Raw genomic sequence first — 20607 nt, forward strand, 5'->3', positions numbered from 1 at the left:
AGTTCATGATTTTTGTAAGTAAGCATCTAACACATGAAATAAATAAAATCATATAAATACACGACGCCATTTCATAAAGGAAATCATGAATTTATTGCAAGTTTTAACCTTATTGTGTTTCAGTCTTTATGCTTCTACTCTGTTACTTCATTTACCGATTTAGCTGAACGGAATGAGACCCACACAATCGGTATACGAAACTGAATAGCAAAATTAATTTCCTTCCGTATGAAGGCATCCATCTTATCGACATCAGGCCCATCGGTTACGTCACTATCGGGCCTGCAATCATGATTCATTAGACGCAGATATCTTTGGAGGGGATTGCCGATCGCTTTGAGCTATTAACACTTCGATTTAGGAAGTGCTCGTCGGTGCTTTAACGAAATTATCGGCGCTATAGCTGATTGAACGCTTTTACTTTATTGGCTGTGACGCTTTTTATTTACTTAGGTACTTTGAGTTTGGGAATGTTTAAATGCGAGGTGAGATCGTTTTGAATATTGATGGTTCAATTTCGACTGAAATCGAGTGATGGCGAAGACTCACACTAATACCTCTAGGAAGATCGCAAATTTTACGACTATCCCCCGCACCACAACACAACTCAAAAAAAATTATTACGCACGAACTTAACTGTTTGTAGTGGTCTAGATATTTTCGATGTTCACGTATTTTACGAATAAAGTTTTAACTTTGTGAATTAAAATATAAAATATAAACGGATGACAAACTGTTATAAAAATCATCCTTGACGTGATAGAGATAGAGCTTATTTTTGGTACAAGATGGTAATTCAAATCATTGGTTTTGATCAATAAAACGCCAATTGCTACGTATATTATTTCCATTCCATTAAGTCTTTCTTTATTGGCTTCAATATTTATGTCACTAACTTTTTAGACAAAATGTCTCGAAGTCAGACTGCAGTGTCTCCTCGACTAAGACAAATGTACCGCACTCTGATTGTTCCTGCTATCGCGTTGAATTTGAAATCGGCTCTTTCATAAATTGCCCGTCTCAGATGCCGTGCGTGTAGACCTGACATTATAGAGGTTGAATGAATGTTTGATCGTATCGAGATTGATAAAGTGGTATCATTAATTTCGTGGCTGTTGCCAACCGAAGCAGATAAATATTGAACTTCGTGGAATATTTTGTGGAATTAAATGTGCGAATGTCATTTATTGCGACGATGCATCCCTTGTTGAGCCTTTCAATTGTTTTTTTAGTTCTGAAATCAGAATTTTCATGAATTACTTTTTGACTGAGTTATTTTAATCCGTATGACAGTACCTACTTAGACTATTTCATTGAAAAAAAAAACACTGGAAATATTATACAGTTGAAACATAGAAACTGACCTCTTTTAGACACTAACCAATGATATAATAGGTAAGTATATCAAAGTGTATTTGATAGAGATCAAAATCTGCCGATTCTCATAAGAGAAGCTAATCTCATAGAAAAATCAAGTAAAATACCTACTTTGGAACTTTATGCACTTGTTATAAATGCTATTCTTCTTGGTGTGCTGTCGACCGAACATGATTTGCATGCCTCATATCCTGTCTCCGTAACCTCAGACAACTAACCAACGAAACAGTCACAACAGGGACATAAAGTGGATTATCGTTAAAAGAGAAAAACTTCTCGGAGCACTACCCGGGTTCTGTGCACAGTGGAGGTAGATAGAGTAATCCATACTAGTTGTGAAGCGCTTGGATTGGGAATATATTTAGTAATTTATTGAATCTGAGCCAGTGACCGAGCACGTGGCCTCTATTTCAGAACTTTGCTGGCCTATCGAACTTTCCCCCAAAAAAAAATTAACCATAAATAAATTTGAATTTGAATTTCAATCACTGGTTGGAATTTTTATTGGAGGTCAAGCTGTAGATGCTGGCTAGGTACACATAAGTTGCAGCTGTGGCAACGAGAGGTGGGAATAGTCCGTGCCCGATCGAGCGTCAGCTCCGCGCACTATGTGCTCTGCCTTTTGCCACTTCAGCTTGCTAGTCCTTCGGGCTATACCAGCGATATTTTTTTTTATAAATAAAGATTTGCAATTTGTATTGCACAAATTACTAATAGTCCCGTTAGCCCCTCGTGAGCTAAAATAAGCTTGTGTTACGAGTGGGCTCACCACAAAGGTCAAGCGGCGGTGGGATTCGAACCCGCGTTCCTCGGATCTCGAGACGCCCAGTCCGACCACTTCACCGTTGGGCTATCGTGGCTATATCGTGACTTTAGTTACGGAGTTCCTCATTTCTGATTAAATCTCGTAATGAAACATCTAGCAGATCCCTCTCCAACTTTAAGCTTCCATATTATAAGGCCTATAGTGAGAGGCCATGTTTCAGAAAGTCATCACTGGTGACACACACTGGTAGACTTTCGTCTTTAGGCACGGTAGGCCGGTCTTACTGTGCACCTTCTACTCCCATCTCAACTATGCGACTCTGTAGCGCCGGTTGAAGTTTCTTAGACATCTCAAAATGTCTTTATGATCCCGGGCGACGTCGTAAATTGATATTTATTCGGAATCCTCCCTCGCCCGCACTCACTTAGTATTTCAAGTCGGTGTGAACTCAACTTTAGTGTATTTTGTTCGACAAATTCTTTGCGAGTTGCCTTTAGGAGTGTTGTAAAGTTTTATTATTAGCACTTCTTGCTGTTATGATGGTGGGATTCGTCTTTTGCGCTATCAAAAAGTTTCAAAAGGCTCGTGTAAGATTTGCAACAAAATTATATGATGATGTCTTAATTGAAAAACTTTACTTCTACTTTTTTTTAAGAATATTTTAATCTGCATCGCAAGCCTATCAATTGGATACCATTTGACACTAATATTTCAAAAAGTCCAAAGATTTTGCAAAAATCTAAAAGCTAGTTTCATGAAAATATGTCCAGTAAATATCGATACGAATGCCGATCAGCAATTGCTTTAATTGGAGATACAAATTTCAAACGACCGAAGTCAATTAAAACATCGTCGCCAATTAGGGACCTAATCGCTCACAACATCGCACCACTTACACACATTATACGTATACTCCACAACATTCGCTGAGTGCTCTCATATCAGCAAATTGGACATCCATACACTGCCCAATTGAAATAGACTCTGAAATGCCTGCTGTGGGTATACAAGCTAAATTGGCAAAATATCGTCAATAACTACAGTGGAGTACTGGAATATTTTCCAGTACATGAAACCTGTAGTTTACATTTTTTCATCTGTTTGGTGAATAGGGCATCTGGCTGGCGAAATGAGATTTCCACAAAGTAGTAATAACTTGATCGAATCCCGAGCAGTTTGCTTTTACGAGATGGTATTGCTTTTGCTGAGGAAACACTTTGTTGATCCACACAAGTTCACAAGATTTTTCTGTACCTATTTGACTGATGTATTTTTGCGATGCAGCACTGTTTTCACTTATGTTTGGATTGTAAAGCGACAAACTTTGATGGAAGGTGTAGTCGTGTGACTAGCCATTTTAAATCATCTTGGATTTTTGCATAGTGTAGAAACCAGAATCAGTTCGTTTTAAGTCTAAATTTTTTTGCTATAAATAGCCAAATAGGTGACGTTGTAGTTAATGATTTATTTTTTATTTGAAAATGTTAAAAAAAACTCATTTTATTTTTTAAATAAGTGTACGACTTACTTGAAAACATAACTTGTTACTTGTAAACGAAAGTAAAATCATCGACGAGTAGATACTCCCTACTCGTATTATACCTTCCCAGCTGAATAATGAAATCTAACATACTCTAAGAAGGTGAAGGTATCCCAATGCTTCTTACCTGTGATCATCTGACTAGCAGTGGTCAGCAGCTTGACATCGTTTTCGGCGTCCTGCGTCTCCAGCCTGACGGTGACATTCAGAGGGTCCAAGGTTTCGTCTCCCGCTCTCCCGTGGAGGGTGACCAGGATAGCAGTGGTCTTCCCCGGTACGGCCACCTCGGGTGCCACGACTGAGAAGCCGCTGGAATGAAAAATAAGGGTTAGTTTACTTATTTAGTTAATAGGCCGCGGTTTCACCAAGGTGGATTTGTGTAGTGAAACTGTTAATCTATCTTCTATCTTCTATATAAATAAAAATGAATTGATGTTCGTTAGTCTGATTAAAACTCGAGAACGGCTGGGCCGATTGAGCTGATTTTGGTTTTAAAATGTTTGTCGTAGTCCAGGGTAGGTCTAAACGGTGAGCAAATACGCGCGCGACATTGTTTTTCTGTCACAGACAAAATTCCAAAAGCTAGTGTATAATAAAATTGTCGAATGACTTGAAATTTTGCACACAAGGCCAGTATTTTAATGTAACGTCAGTTCAGCTCATCGCAGTTTAACTGTGTTTGTCCAGCTTAAGATCTGACCTAAATCTAGTCTCAATGATTTCTTTATACCTACTTGTTTCATATAGTAGCTTGAACTAATAATACAAATAAAATGTGCAACTTGTAATGTATAGAATAAAGAGGGTAGACTTAACACCACTATATAAATATGTGTGCAGCGCCGTTGACAGTTTAGTCTTATATTAAACGCGATACGAATACACTACGGTCTTTGATTTCTCAGTGGCGACAGGATTTTAAGTTTAAATATGGCGGTCGGCAAGATAACGGAATTTGATTTGGATTGCGGAAACTGGCAGTTGTACGCGGAAAGGCTGGAAATGTATTTTAAAGTGAACGGCATTAGTGAAGAAATGAAATTACCAACACTAATCACTACAATGGGAGACCGCGCATACGAACTATTGACGAACTTGGCGAGCCCACGGAAACCGGCCGACATGACTTTCAAGGAAGTGAGTGAAATATTACAACAACATTTGAACCCCAAACCATCGTTTTTGGCAGAACGTTTTGTGTTCCGGCAAAGGAAACAAAAGGCGGATGAAAATATTTTGGGGTATGTGGCGGTACTCAAAAAAACTATCTAAAAACTGTGAATTTCGAGCGAATTTGGAAGAGAATCTCAGAGACCAGTTTATATGTGGCATACGTGATGATGGAATTCGTCAACAGTTATTTGCAAAAAACCAAATAACATTCAAGGAATCGGTGGCAATAGCGGTTTCATTCGAGTCGGCGGTGAGGGACGCGGCAGTCGTGGAGGCGGCGGCGGACGGAGCCAGCGCGGGCGGCCGGGCGGCCGCGGGCGCGTACTCCACAGACGCGTTCTCGGGGTCCCGCTCACGGCTGTCAGCGGGACGGCCTTCTTCAGTCGGCGGTGAAGATGCCATCAACAACCTACAAATTGGCGGTTGCTTTGCATGCGGGGACTACAGACATAGGCGGAACGAGTGCAAATTCAAAGAATACGAGTGTAGTAGGTGCAAGAAAGTGGGACATTTACGTCGAATGTGTCCAGAAAACTCTAAAACGGCGGCAGCACGTTTTGGTGGGAAGAATGAGGGGAGCCGAGTTGCCCACCGAGGCAATCGCGGCGCTGCACAGAGCAGAGGATCCAGAACCCCGGCATCCACCCGAGCCCATTACCTGGAGGACGCTCGGGAGACGGCAGAACGGGATGAAGAAGAGGAGGAGCCAATGTACCAGATGTCATTGAGTAGTTACAAACCGGTGAGCATAATTTTAAATGTAAATAACGTTAATTTACAAATGGAAATTGATACAGGCTCACCACTATCGTGCATTTCTCTTGTAGATTACAATAAATATTTTAAAAATGTTCCGTTACAAAAATGTAATTTATCTGTTAAATTTTATAACGGTTCCAAAGTTAAGCCATTAGGCTACTTAGAGGTCGATGTAAATTACAAGAATAGGAGAAAAATATTGGACTTATATGTTTTTAAAAACGGTATGACAACTTTATTAGGACGGCAATGGCTAGCGGAGTTAGAAATGACCGTACCTATTTTGTCAACTTGTCATAATTACAATATCATAAATGATCAGAAAACAGAAGTTATCAATGGCATTTTTTCTAGATTTAAGGAGCTGTTTGATGGTCAACTGGGGTGTTTCAACGGTGGACGGGCGACGCTGCGCCTGCGGCAGGAGGCCCAGCCGGTGTTCTGCCGCGCGCGCCCGCTGCCCTACGCCCTGCGCCAGCGCGTGGACGCCGAGCTGGACGCCATGCTGCGCGCCGGCGTCATCGAGCCCGTGGACTGCTCCGACTGGGCGACCCCACTGGTAATTGTACACAAACCCGATGGGGCCTTGCGTATTTGTGCCGATTATAAAGTAACTTTGAACCGCGCGTTACAAGTCGATAAGTACCCTGTGCCTAAAATTGAGGATTTATTTTCTAGTTTACATGGCAGTAAGTATTATACGAAGTTAGATTTGTCACAAGCCTATAATCAAATTATGTTGGATGATACACGAAATCTGACAGTTATAAACACTCATAAAGGTTTATTTAGATACAACAGGTTAGTATACGGACTCGCGTCGAGTCCTGGTATTTTTCAACGAATTATGTCTCAGTTATTTGAAAATATACCTAATGTCACGGTATTTTTAGATGATATCTTGATAAGCAGCTCATGTATAAAATCACACATTGATACCATAAACAACGTATTGAGCATACTCATGGAAAAGGGCCTAAAACTTAAAAAAAGTAAATGTGAATTTTTTTCCGATTCTGTCAAGTACTTAGGTTTTATTATTAGCGAAGATGGAGTCAAAGTAGACTCTGGTAAAATTGAGCCTATTTTGAAAATGTCTCCTCCTAAGAATGTGTCCGAAGTCAAGTCTTTTTTGGGTATGATTAACTTTTATGGAAAATTTATTAAGAATTTAAGTTTTCACTTAGCACCGTTATACGATTTATTAAAAAAGGGTAAGCATTGGTGTTGGGGCTTAGAACATAGCAATGCATTTAATTATGTAAAAAAAATATTAACGGGGTCCGAGGTGTTAGCGCACTACGATGAGTCATTACCTATTGTGGTGACATGCGATGCGAGCGCGCGCGGTGTCGGCGCGGTACTGGCGCAGCGGGCCTCGGGCCGGGAGCGCGTTGTTGCATACGCGTCGCGCGCTCTCACGCCGGCCGAGATTAATTATAGTCAAATACACAAAGAAGCACTAGCTATTGTTTTCGCAGTAAAGAAATTTCACCAATATTTATATGGGCGGTCGTTTGTGTTAAAGAGTGATCATAAACCCTTAGTAAGCATATTTGGGTATGTACATGTATGACGGCGAGTCGTATGCAACGATGGGCGCTGTTATTATCGGCTTATAACTTCACTATTGAGTATATAAATACAAACGCCAACACAGCTGATGCTCTATCGCGGTTAGTTGATAGTTATAAAGCAAAAGATAGGAGTAGCAGCAATGATGATGAACCAGAGCAAACGTATTTACATTTTGCGTCGGAGGCATTGATGTTAGATTTCAGGGAAATAAAAAAGGAAACACAAAGGGATCCAATCCTCGGCCAGGTGTTAAGCTTTATCAGAGATGGTTGGCCAGATGAGGTTGACAGCAAGGAACTGAAACCATACTTTAATAGACGACTCGAATTATATTCTGAGTTAGGTTGTATAATGTGGGGTCATAGGTTGGTAGTACCTAAATTGTGTCATAATAAAATTTTACAAGAACTTCATGACGTTCACATGGGTATTGTTAAGACAAAATGTATAGCTCGTAGTTATGTGTGGTGGCCCGGCATCGATGAGGCCGTGGAGGCGATGTGCCGCGCCTGCAGCGTGTGCGCCGAAACCGCGGCGGCGCCGCCCCACCACGCACCCCAGCCGTGGCCCTGGCCAAGTCGACCTTGGTCCAGATTGCATTTGGATTTTTTAGGGCCTATAGACGGGCGTCGTTATTTAGTTTTAATAGATGCTTATTCAAAATGGATTGAAATATGTCAAATGAACACAACTACAGCGAATTCAGTCATTAATAAATTAAGGGAGATTTTTGCGAGGTTTGGCATTCCCCGACAGATTGTAAGTGACAACGGACCACCTTTCAGTAGCGAGGAATTTCGATTATTTCTTATGCATAACAGTATGGAGCATTTATTATCGGCCCCTTATCATCCAGCTTCGAATGGAGCCGCTGAAAATGCCGTAAAAACGTGTAAAATGGTCATCACAAAAGCTGTCAGACAGGGGGTGAATACAGAAGTGGCTTTACAGCGGTATTTACTGATGTACCGTAATACTGAACATAGCACAACCGGGGAAAGCCCAGCTTTGATGTTGCTGGGGCGGTCACTGCGTACTAGGTTGGACCGACTGAAGCCCTCCCGGGAGCAGCGAGTGCAGCGGGCCCAGGAGCGCCAGCTGCGGGCGGCCGGCGGGGGGCACCGCGAGCTGCAGCCGGGCGACGCCGTGTGGTATCGCACGTACCGGGGACCAACTAAGTGGCTAGAAGGTGCAATCGATGAAAGACTAGGCAGTACGGATTACAATATTATTTCCTTAGACGGCACAGTGGTACATCGACACATTGATCAAATAAAACTTAAGTCAAAACACCATGAACCAAGTTTACCAAAAGGCACAACAACTCATTCAAACGGTACAAGTAAGCAAGGCTTAGTAGGGTGGCCACAGTTGCCAGTGGAGTCGGAGACTGGGGGGTCGTCTTCGGACTCGGTGAGCGGGTCGATTGGCTCTGAGCTGGGCGGCGGGGTGGAGGGCAGTGGTACTCATAGTACAGACACAAACAGTGTTGTACCGTCCACCGGTGAACGCCGTTACCCCTTAAGGGAGAGGAAACCACCTAATAGATACGGCTACTCATAATGAAATGTAATAATAAAATTGTATACTTAGTTGTAAGTTACTTGTTGTGATAATATTTTATAGTTTTCTTATATACTGTTTAAAAATCATATCTTACTGCAAATAATTTGTGATTTTGTAGTTTTACTGTAAACGTTTATTAAGGAGGGAGGTGTAATGTATAGAATAAAGAGGGTAGACTTAACACCACTATATAAATATGTGTGCAGCGCCGTTGACAGTTTAGTCTTATATTAAACGCGATACGAATACACTACGGTCTTTGATTTCTCACAACTATCTACTTCGACTAAAAATACATTAGTATTGTGTCATTACAATAGTTGCCGTCGACAACACCTAATCCTATCCATTTGTTAACAAAACTTTCGTTTAATATTCGTATTGTGCCACAAAACTGAATACTCAATTGTAGTACAACTTCCTTTCCCCATCCACATATTTTCCCGTGTGAAAACAAAAATAGAGCATTACAAACAAATGGAAACCATTGTACGCCCGTATTGCTTGTTATTGGCGCTGGAGCGTCAAACACAACTCAATAGATGTATTGAAAATTCTCCAAGCAAACTGACTGCACTGCGACGAAGAAGCAGAGATATTGAAAGGATTTAACAGGTCAGGATTTTGGCGAGAGATTCCAAAACTCTAATACTGTGTAGGGTTGGCGAGGATGCATCGTATATGAGTTGTTGTGTAGCTTATCGTGAACGCGAATAGAAATTGGCAATGCTGGAAGCTAACAAAGCCTTGTTGGTAGTTCACACCCCCAAACAATTGAAGAATTTTATGAGCTGAAACCTCGACGCATATAAAGAGAATTGTGGAAGTTAGAACTCGACACTCTCATATTATTTTGTTTAGTAATAGGAAACAATGAATATTTATAATAGAGAAAATTCTTCAGCTAATATGTAGTTCTTTCAATACCTATCACTTATTTCAAAATGTAGATTTTTGTCACATCTTTTTTTTTATCCACAACGAGGAAGCTCTTGGCCTGTATCTCACCTGATGGTAAGTGACGATCAGGCCGAAGGTGGAAGCGAGCTTCACCCGGAATCCTCAACCACGGAGGAACTGGCTATCTTACCTCTAACTGTCGGAACACAATAATGCTGTTAACATTGTTGTTATGGCGACAGACTTAGGTAAGATGGTGGTAGCTAGCCAGGCGGACTTAGAACAAGCCCTACCACCAACCAAACCGAACAGAAAAATGTGCCCCCACTGGGAATCGAACCCGGGACCTCTGCGTCTGAAGCAGGTGGTCTTACCACAAGACCACAGAGGCGGTTAATATAAAAATAAATCTGCCCATATTAATAAACCTTCATCATCATCATCATCATCATCATTTCAGCCATAGGACGTCCACTGCTGAACCTCAATAAGAAAAAGTAAACCTTATTGAACTTTAATTCTTTCTCGTTAATATTCGTATTTTCCCCACTCTAACTTTAGTAGGTTCCCATTGTTCTAGCGTTTGATTTGTATGAATTAGATACTGACTTTTTGCACTTTTTAATTAACTTTCTATTTACCTTGCTATATCATACAGTTAGTTTTAACTCCCACGAGCTGAGATCTTCATTAGAGACACCATAACCATGGCGCCTCGCTGTTAATTTGCGCTACTAATTAGGTTTTGTGTTGATTATGTTATTAGTCGCTTTGTCGTTATACCGACGGTAATAGGCTCTATTGCTGTATAAACAATGTTAATGAGTTCGCTTTGATAGTGTTGTTAAATTAGTATTGTTAAATGAGGCTTTATTAAAAAATGGTAGCTTTGTTATTAAAAGCTCTAGCATATTGGTGAATTAACTAAGGTTTATCAATAAATTGTTTGGTTTGAAAGTAGAGTTGGTTTACTACAATAGTTTTCTCGGTGGTAATCGAACTAGTGTTCCACAACTCTCCAATCGGCAGTCTCACATTGACATCGTTCGTTAGGCTATGTCTCGTAACTTCAGTCTTGAAAAACGCCTCAGGTGAAAAACAAACCTACGACCTTTTTGATCTACTCCAACCACAAAGCTACTATGTAACTTTTATTGCAATATAATTTTTTATTTTATTTTATCTGGTGATTTTTCATACAAAAATGCCTTTAGATTTTCATAATAGATGGGGTAGGTACGTACAATTTTTCTTTACCAAATCGGGTTAACCAAACGAGCACTAAAGTAAGCTAATCTTTCCGCAAACCAAATATTTATTTGAGGAAGAAATAGCTCCATAATGTCTGAATTTGAAGAGGGTTCTAGTCGATATGCCGCGCACATATCCAATGGAGGATTTCCCTCCGAGACAACCTCTCTGTGGATGTTGCAGATACGCGGAATTCTCTTTTGTAACCGAAATCCTCACGAGCGAAGCCACGGGTTTAGACTAGTCAGCCAGTTTTGTTGACAATATTCGCTTTTAAACAGATAAAAATTCATGACAGCTTTTTGTGAGACACAACTTTTATTTAGTACAAGTTACAATTATTATGTTTCGAGTTGGATCTTCGAGTTAAATAAATCTATTATTATCGCTGAGCTTTGGAGACATTGGGTAAATATCGTAGTTAGCTCTAAAATATAAGTACACTTAATCTGATGTAGTTGACTACCATATTGTACCTAATCATTTGCAGAAAACAAAAAAAAGCAATTAAAATACAAAATAAGCAAGCTAACATTTTTGCCTTGCCTTAGAATATAACTAACTTCAAAGTACTCGTGTCACTGTATTCCCCGCTGTACCGAAAACGCCAGCGAATCTCTAGCGGCAAAACTACAAAGTACACCATTGGAACATTCCAGAACTAGTACAGTGCGGTGCGGTTCCGATAACTTCTTGCTTTATTTGCGATGTATTGAATAGACGCCTCAAAAGATAAATTGAAGCGCGAACGTCGGAAATGATGGGTTAGAATGTACTTGCTTTAGTACAGTTTATATTGTGCAGCTCTATTATACCAACTGTGGTAGAATATTTCCAATTTATTGTACAAACCTAGTGACTCAGATTACTTAGAGCTGAGGATTCTAGAATCATTTTTTGTGTGATAGAAAAATCACAAGCAATGATTTTACATGACTAAAAGTTAGAAAAACTCCAGCTAGTTCTTCTAGCGCAAGGACGTAGTTTCTTACTATGAGAAAATAAGAGTGTTTGTCGCATATTCATTACATGAATAAATTAAATAACAACAATTACGTACCTATATTTTTTGGAAACATAATAATTACTATGCATCGTTTTCAACTCTTGCAACACATACCTACAAATGTATCATGAAATGTGTATAACTTTAATATATTCAATATAAAATATAACAAGTACCTACATATTTCAGTGCTAGTCGTATCTCGTAACTTTGAGTCAATACATTTTAAGTTCAGTTGCTTGTAGTTTCCAAACTCAGTTGGCCTGTTTGACCTCGTTCCCTTATAAAACTTAGGTACTCTGCAGAAAACACGCATACCTACCCTACATTATAGGCTAGCTGTTCCCGCAACTTTGTAACACAGTGTATAATAATGTGCTGTCAAACAATGTGAATAAAATTATTTTGTTTTGAGTCACTTTTCTGCCATTTCCAAAAAATGCACTTTCTAGTGTTTTATTTTATACCTAGCGGCCGCCCGCGACTTCGTACCCGTGGATGCCGTTTTACCCCCTTAGAGAGGGAGTTTCGTAAAACCTTTCTTAGCGGTAATATCATCTACCTGCATGCCAAATTTAAGCCCGATCCTTCCAGTGGTTTGGGCTGTGCGTTGATAGATCACTATGTCAGTCAGTTAGTCAGTTAGTCAGTGAGTCAGTCAATCAGTCAGTCACCTTTGAGTTGTATATTAGATTCACTTTGTCACTTGGTTTGCTCAATTGACCCATTGCTGTATTACATAATATTGAAAGTAGGCAATGTTACATATTGCGTATTCGGTCCCCTCACACCAATGTAGGTACCCTTACATTGAATCCAAATTCGAATAACAAAAGAGTAGCGAATGGACAGTTGCCAACTCTAACTCAATCGATATCGTTTCGTTCTGAAGAAAGCTTAAGAGCTGAAAATGGGGATTTTTAAGTGTGATTGTGGAGCCTTTTAGATAAATGCTCGGTGGACTTGGATTTGTTGTTTTTTGTGTCTCAAGTTGTTCTTGCAGATTTAAATTCACGAATTTCAAGTGGCTACGGCCAGTGCCGAGTTATTCTTCTTTAAGATAAAAGCGATTAAGCAAATATTGACTGAGACAGAACTTTTATTATTATGGTAAAGATCTTTGAATATCTCAAAAAAATACCAATTCAAACACGTTATTAAAAAGAAGAGTATTTAATTAATTCTGTAGGGTAAGGTGGGGCACAATGTTACAAATGCATATTTCTCCGTCCCTTTCTATTAGTTGTATGATTTTGGTATACACGTTTGTCAAGCTCATAAGCGCTGATGAACTGAGCCGCTGAACATCATACAACTAATAGAAAGGGACGGAGAAATATGCATTGTAACATTGTACCCCGTGTAACATTGTGCCCCACCTTGCCTTACTAATATTTACTTTAATAACTTAAAAAAAACATTGTTGACCAAAATGGTTGACCTATATTCTTCAAAAGATCTCGAAAAATGTGTAATCCCTAAGATTACTCAACCCTTTATTGGCAGGCCAATCAATATCTGAAAATCGGATATATGGACGCGAACCCGTTTGTCGTTGTGTACGAAATATCCGTAGGGTTCGGTAAATGAAAAGGTAAACAGACGTTTTTCGTGTAAGATTACTCAAGTTCATCTGTCATTATGTTTCTTCAAAAGTCCCAGTATTTTCGTGAAAAGGTTACTCTAGATTAAATATACTTTTAGATGTTTTTCCAATTAATGACAACTTAACTTCTGCTCTAGATTTTGATTGTGTTGTTTGACTTTGGATTACAATATTGTATTTTTAATATTGGAAATAACGTTGCTAAAAAAAAACACACTTGAATTGAGAACCTCCTCCTTTTTTGAAGTTGGTTAAAAATTGTGAAATATTTATACAGTAACTGTACTTTTTCCAGATCAAATACCAAAAATATATTATTACAATTTAAAATTTGTAACGAACCCTAAATATGTGAGCCCGACTCGCCCTTGACCATTTTTTTATTACGAGACCACCAGCCACTGGTGTGAGTGGTCCACGCGCGTGACTTCATTGTTGCCAGCGAACACTTGACGGGGGTCGAAATGACCCGACCAACAAATAAATAGGAACGGTAACGTGTACACGTGAGGAAAGATTTCCAATGCGCCATTGAGGGTTGACAGCTAAGTATTGAAGAGAATTTCGTGCAGAAATGTAAAGGGTTAAGAAATGCAATTTTTCGTGCAGGTTCTTTTGCTAGATTTATATTTTCTTGACCTATTGAAAGTGTAAAATGTATTTCTCACTTACTCTACTTCTGCAGTTTGGAGCTATTTCTCAGGTTCACGTTGACAAGACAAATTGGCAATACCAGAGATTTAAAAAAATTAAGATTTAAATTATTCTGAGTATAACAGTAATCTAGTAGGTGTAAAATACTTTAAGACGAATACTAAAGTTGTAAATAAGTACTTATTCTCTTTAAGTCAAAGCTAGAAATAAATCACCATTTAAGATCTGTTTCACCACTAATAAAGCTTCATAAAGCCTATTAAGAACTTATCAAAGCAACATCTTTAGTCATAGACAGAGATAAATTATCCGTCAGATCGTTACCAGGTATATCAAGAACCAACTCTGGTCCCTTAAGGACTGCTAAAACTAGCTCTTAGCCTAACTTAATAGATAACGAATCAATTCGATATCTTTCTTAGGCTGGCTACTAAATAATTAACAGGGCGTAAAGGTAAAGCCATTGGCTCTCGATGAAAGCATCTATGTCACCGGCTTCAGGCGTACAAGCCCTGAATAATTCAGCGCGGCGTAATGAGCTGAAGGCGCCTACAGCCAGGGGCGCCAATGTTCTTGGAATTGCACCTACGCCTTTCAGTGGTATGTGTGAAGGCTTAGGCCTAAAGCACACGATGCTTTGCGGCAGCGGTGCGACGCCGCAGCGATGTCGCAGCGTGGTTATACATAGAAATAAGTATCTGTGGCGGCCACACGAGTGGTGTGGCGTCACACCGCGCTATACGGCGAAGTCATTGCGGTGCTGAACGCATCGTGTGCTTTGGCTCTTAGCGTATAAAGTTTCGTTGTAAGTTTACGAAGTAATTTTCAAAAATTATAATAAACTAATATCAACATTCCAGCCCAAGGCAGTCTACAAGCATGATAATGCGCTTTTTTATTTTAAAATAATACCTACTCGTATATTTAACTTAGAGCTACATTAGAGCTGTCGCCATTAACACCAAATTCCACGAAAAATCTAACAGAGCTTCAGTAAAATATTTGGTAGGCATTTGAATAAGACGTGATTTGAAACCCCAGAGGAGCTTTCCTCCTTCAATCAAGATATAGAAATAGATTGGCAGTTTCTTAAAAGTATGATAATGTTATTTTCTTCAAAATTATTATCATCCCTAGAGCCATGATTTGGGATTCCTACCTATTTCATTTATAATCTATTTTTAAGATTGAGAAAATTATAATTTGAAATGTGTATTTGTGCCCTGAAAATAATATAATAATATAGGGTGACTTGTAACGATTGAACAGCCTTGTAAGGGATTAAAGTAGGGTAAGTGCGCTAGTTTTCGTCCAATTATCGGAGTTGCCAACTTTGTGATGCGAAATGCATATCTTAAAATACCCTTACTCATATGTATCATATGTCATTTTAGTCCTTATATAGTCTACTTTACGTTAATATTATATGACAATAAGTAAATACCACGAGTTTTTTTATAAAAAATATTTTATGCAAAAGAGGCGATTTCACTAGTTTTCGTCCAAAAAAATCAGTTTTCGTCCTAGTGTACGCTAGTTTTCGACCACTGTGTAGAAAAAAGGGTGCAGTTGAATTATTAACTTAAAACCAATTCTACAATACAGTAACCATGGATTGTGGTATATCATTTGAAAGGTAATTTTGTTAGCTTTCAAATGATATCAAAAAGATTTAAATAAGTTTCTTACCTAAATTTAGGAAAATATTTCAATAGGTCGAAGGACAAATGGACGAAAACTAATCTACAGGAATAGCTAATTTTGGTTTTCGTCCACCCCAGTGCTTGCTCATGACGTCATGGACGAAAACACAACAACGCTTAAAGCTGTTTTTTGTTTTCGTCCACATCTTTTTAACGGTTTTTATGGGTTTATCACTGTTAAAAAGTGGACGTAAAATAAAATGTTTAATGTAATAGCAATAAAGATCATATTGGAAGAAAAAACATTGTATTTTGTAGGTCCATTGAAGTAAAATGATTATTAAAAATATTAACTAGGTGTCAGGGTTTCCGTCCACGTGGACGAAAACCAAAATGTTGCAAAATTGTTATGCTAGTATTAGTCCACTTAATTATCTAAGATTTCTGTACAAAAACTATAATAAACCCTTAAAATAGTGTTTATTATGCTAATAATTAGACATACGTGCCAAATACATTACGTAAAGTAGCTAAAACAGTAATTAAACATACCATGAAAGTTCCCTACCGGCACGTTTTTTTTCTAACTTGACGACGTTTTCTATTCACCTGTATGCAGCAGCAACTTCCGTAGATTTTTTTGGAGTTATTACTTGTCAAATTACATTTTCATGCAGGCAGAACTGTTACTTAGTTATTATAGATTGCAACAAGTCCAAATTTTCACGGAAAGTTAGGTTTGTATTCTAATTTTCCGTATTTGTTTGTGGCAAGTCGGTCAAATGGACGAAAACAGGAGCTGGACGGAAAACCGGCGCAATTACCCTACATGTCTTTTGCAACCAATTTAGTTATGTATAAATGCCTAGGGCAAAGTCAATCATTAATGAGATATTTTGATTTCAATATTGAATGGAAATTGACGTGGGTCAATCTTCGATTATGATTTTTGTATAACTTTGCGTGATATTAAAATATACTCATCAAAGAATAAATAATCATGACTTGTGTACATGTCATAATAATTTTGGTTATGGTTAACGTGACTTTATAGGTATTCTGTTTTACCATCTGTTAGTGAACACGAACATAACCTATCCATTTTTCCAGTTGTATAAACGGAATGGCCATCTCAGTAAAAGCCCGTCAACAGACAGTTCTATTTAGAACAGAATGCATGCAAACGTGGCGCTCTCGCCGAATGAAAACAAAGCCGTCAGTATCAGCTCGGACCTCGATAGAATTATAGAAGATGTTTGAGAGACTAGATGTGGCTTTTTATGAACAAACAATATGAAAAAGTGGTGAAATAATTATATTTACTTGAAGTGACGTAATTTATTAGGATATTGCATCATAGTAATCGACTACATCTACATGATGACTGAATCAGTCAATAAAATGGATTCAATTAACCTTTGGTTCAGGAACCGTACCCTCTGCTCGATGGACCTGTGACCTCAAGAGTCGTTCCTTAGTGAAGCAGTGAACTGTCATTACCTGAAATGATTTGCATTTTTCCTTTTTGGATTTGATAACCGACAATAAATAAATAAACAACCTTTCTAGTCACTGGAACTGGATTTTATGAGCCACGTCACTGAGATATCTCACTCACCAACGTTGTAGCTACATTTTACACGAATAAATTAGAATCTATAAAATAAAATGGCTTCACAGAAGCATCTAAATCACAAAATATTGCTAACCATGCTTTCCAATCTCCATCCTATTTCATCTCAGTATCGTTCGGAAACTTTATCTCATACCAAGCACTTGCTTTATATTACAGAATCAACTCATGAAGAAGATAAAAAATGTCAGTGACCGCTTCATTACTCAGTAGTAACGACCTAAAAGGGCAGCTACATAATTTATGAAGTACAGAGAGCACATCGAACTATTACATATTTGTTGCAAAGTAGATCCTATTGCAACTACTTAAGACACTGCAGTTAAACTTGATGTGAAGTCTGTACCTATCCAAGAATAGCAGAATTTAGTTTTGATAAAAACGTTCTAATGTATTAAAGTTGCTAAAAAACTGACTCTGTAAGCAGCTGTGGTATAGTGTTGTAGTTTTAGTAAAGTTTATTTTAAGAAATTAAAGAGATAATTCTTAGTGAAAATAAAACTTTTAGTCTATTCCCTTAGCTCTCGAATTCAGTAATATATTTTAATTTCAAAGGCAGATTAAGTACTGTAGTTGAGAATTATTTTCTAAATATTTTTTTTTTGTATTATTCCCGCTTGTCTGTATTCTGTGTTAGTACCTTGATAAACTCATGATACTTAGTACTTCTTTAAGACATTTTCTTATAGGTACAGGTTCTTTTGGGCCAAGAAACCACCCTACTCGTTACTAATATCATGTCGAAAATAGATTTCGATACTATCTACTAATCGATTTTTGGCAACACTACGACCGGCTCCTTTGAAAACATTACCATAAAGTATGGGAAGCCTATCCAGCCGTATTCAGCCTTGGCAGGCCGTCAATAACTGAATACGAGTATATCTGTAGGCGGTACTCAGCTCATACTCTATTGACCGACACGGTGAAATATTAGTGGTCATTGAAAAGAAGATAAACTGTTCTATTTTCAGGAAAACTTGACAAAACTATCGCGTTTTGGGATAGAATAAAATACTTGAATAACTTTGAGATACAACACAAATTCGTTATTTTAATTTTGTTTTACACCGTCATGTAATTATTGCTTGTTAATGATTATTTTAACCCAGTGGTTAACCCCATACCCCAGTGGGTAAATGAGAGGAGACCGCGATTCGGCAAGCGTAGTATAAGTAAGGTCGCTCTTCAGTTAGGTGGAAAGACTTGGAAAAGGTCGCTGGCAAAAGATACGATAAGCTGAAGATAGAGTAAAATGGCGCATTGAAGGAGGCCTATTAATTCATTGCTATAGGTTGCTAATCATTATGATCAATTTATATAAAACTAAGTAAAGATAATTTAAAAATGTCTATAGGTTACAATACCTCTGTAGCTCAGCGTTTAAAACAATCGCCCGGTATGTCGTCGTGAGTTCAATTCCTACCAGAAGCAATTGATTTTTTCAAGTTTAAAATATACTAAGATAATATTTAGACACACTAATTAACACTTTAAATAGCGACCCAGTCACAATTTCGTAGGAATGTAATTACATAGAACCATTAATTAATTAGGAGAGTAACATTAATTACATCCATAGTTTTGCGAATCTACTCGTTTCTAATTACTCGTACTTACTCGTAAAATAACTAATTGTTATTAATTCAGCTCACATTACGGGAAACTAGAATTGGCGTTATGACTTCAATAGAACATCATCATTAATTATTATTTTCTAGTAGAAAAAATAAATGGAAATCTCTAATGATTTTAGACGATTTTAGATGAACAAACTGAAAGTGGAATCTTCTTATTCATTACGCTCTTGGCAGAGCGGTCGTGGTCACGTTGAGGCGTTGTTCACATCGGTTGTAGAGGCGGATACAACTCTCCGTACGATCTCCCGGCATTTCTTTCTGTAGGCAGACTGTCTGGTGCAGTCACATACGCCGTCTCCCACTGCCGATTTCACTTGGTCGGTCCAGCGCATTGGTGACCTGCCACGCGATCGGATTCCTTCGACTTTTCCTTGGACGACCAGAAAGTGGAATAGAGTGATGGAAATTGTTTACTATCATTAAATACATTAAATCTAAACAGCAACAAAACAAACACAAATTTAAATAACATCTACCAACGTAATAATAACACTTAACTTCATTATGAAAAGAACATTTTCCTCGTAGAAGTTGTTCGGAACTTCCCGACATGGCTATAAAGGGTTAAATCGCAATATTACTTTGGAACTTGTTTAAAATTGGAATAATTATTTTCACACTTTGACAAAGAACAATTTTGTTTATGTACAGGCAAAAATAACACTTATGGCAACAATATAAGATACTAAGCAGCTTAGCAATTGATACGCGCGTTGTCACTCGTACTACTATGAAACTGTGATGGAACCCTCCATCTAGCTTATTATTATAATAACATCGTTTTATTATAAGAATTATTATGCAATACACTTCTGCCAATTTGAATTCCAGTTAGTAAAAGTCATTTCAGAGGACATTTTCTACGAATCTTGTTTTGGAATGGAGATATTATTATTATTCTCTAACGTTTATTTTTAGGAGATGTCTTATTTGATTTGGAGATATGAGTATGTTTTCGGTTTTATGAAGAAAACATTGACTAAAATTATTATCATTTTCATGAAAAGTATTTTCCTCGCTGTATTTCAATGGACATGGCGCACAATTTTTGTTGAAGATGCAAAAAAAAACTACAAAAAATTAGAATGAATACTGTATTTTTACTTTTTTGATATCTTTAAAAATGACTGAAATATTCAAGCTCAAAGTGCGCTCTTCCGCTCGGAGCGATTTTCCGCGCGGATTTTGAAAATGTGACGTAGTAACATGAAAAGCAGCATGCAAGATATTATCTGTGTACAATGGTTAGAATGGTTAGTAGGGGAGCCGAAGCGGGGATTTCGGGACTTGGCAGACTAACATACAAGGAAATACTTTGTACCTGGTTGAGTAGGTACCTCTAAGTATGAATTTTTGATATAAAACGGCATTAGTTCTTATGCCTCTCACCCAAAAAATACCTGAATTAAGCCCAAATTTGAGACATGCAGTCAAACCTTGAGTGACGACGGAAACTAGCCTAGATGGAGGACATATGAAATTGAACTTCTGCTTCTTCATTGATAAAGACTTATC

At 38.1% G+C, this 20607-nt stretch overlaps 1 protein-coding gene across 1 annotated transcript; it reads left to right on the forward strand.

The window, feature by feature from the left end:
- The first annotated feature begins 4613 nt into the window (after positions 1-4613).
- On the forward strand, positions 4614-6031 carry LOC135076618 (uncharacterized). The gene is made up of 3 exons (XM_063971044.1): positions 4614-4820; positions 4873-5598; positions 5970-6031. Exons 1-3 carry the CDS (start codon positions 4614-4616, stop codon positions 5973-5975), a joined length of 939 nt encoding a protein of 312 aa, XP_063827114.1. The 3' UTR covers positions 5976-6031.
- Positions 6032-20607: the final 14576 nt, after the last annotated feature.

This window comes from Ostrinia nubilalis, chromosome 12, assembly GCF_963855985.1.
Source record: "Ostrinia nubilalis chromosome 12, ilOstNubi1.1, whole genome shotgun sequence".
NCBI lineage: Eukaryota > Metazoa > Arthropoda > Insecta > Lepidoptera > Crambidae > Ostrinia > Ostrinia nubilalis.

Excerpts from the sequence above, each read along its gene's own strand:
- LOC135076618 (XM_063971044.1), top strand. The coding sequence starts at position 4,614 with ATGGCGGTCGGCAAGATAACGGAATTTGATTTGGATTGCGGAAACTGG. Across the intron at positions 4,821-4,872 it reads CCGACATGACTTTCAAGGAA|AACGTTTTGTGTTCCGGCAA; the intron begins GTGAGTGAAATA and ends CGTTTTTGGCAG.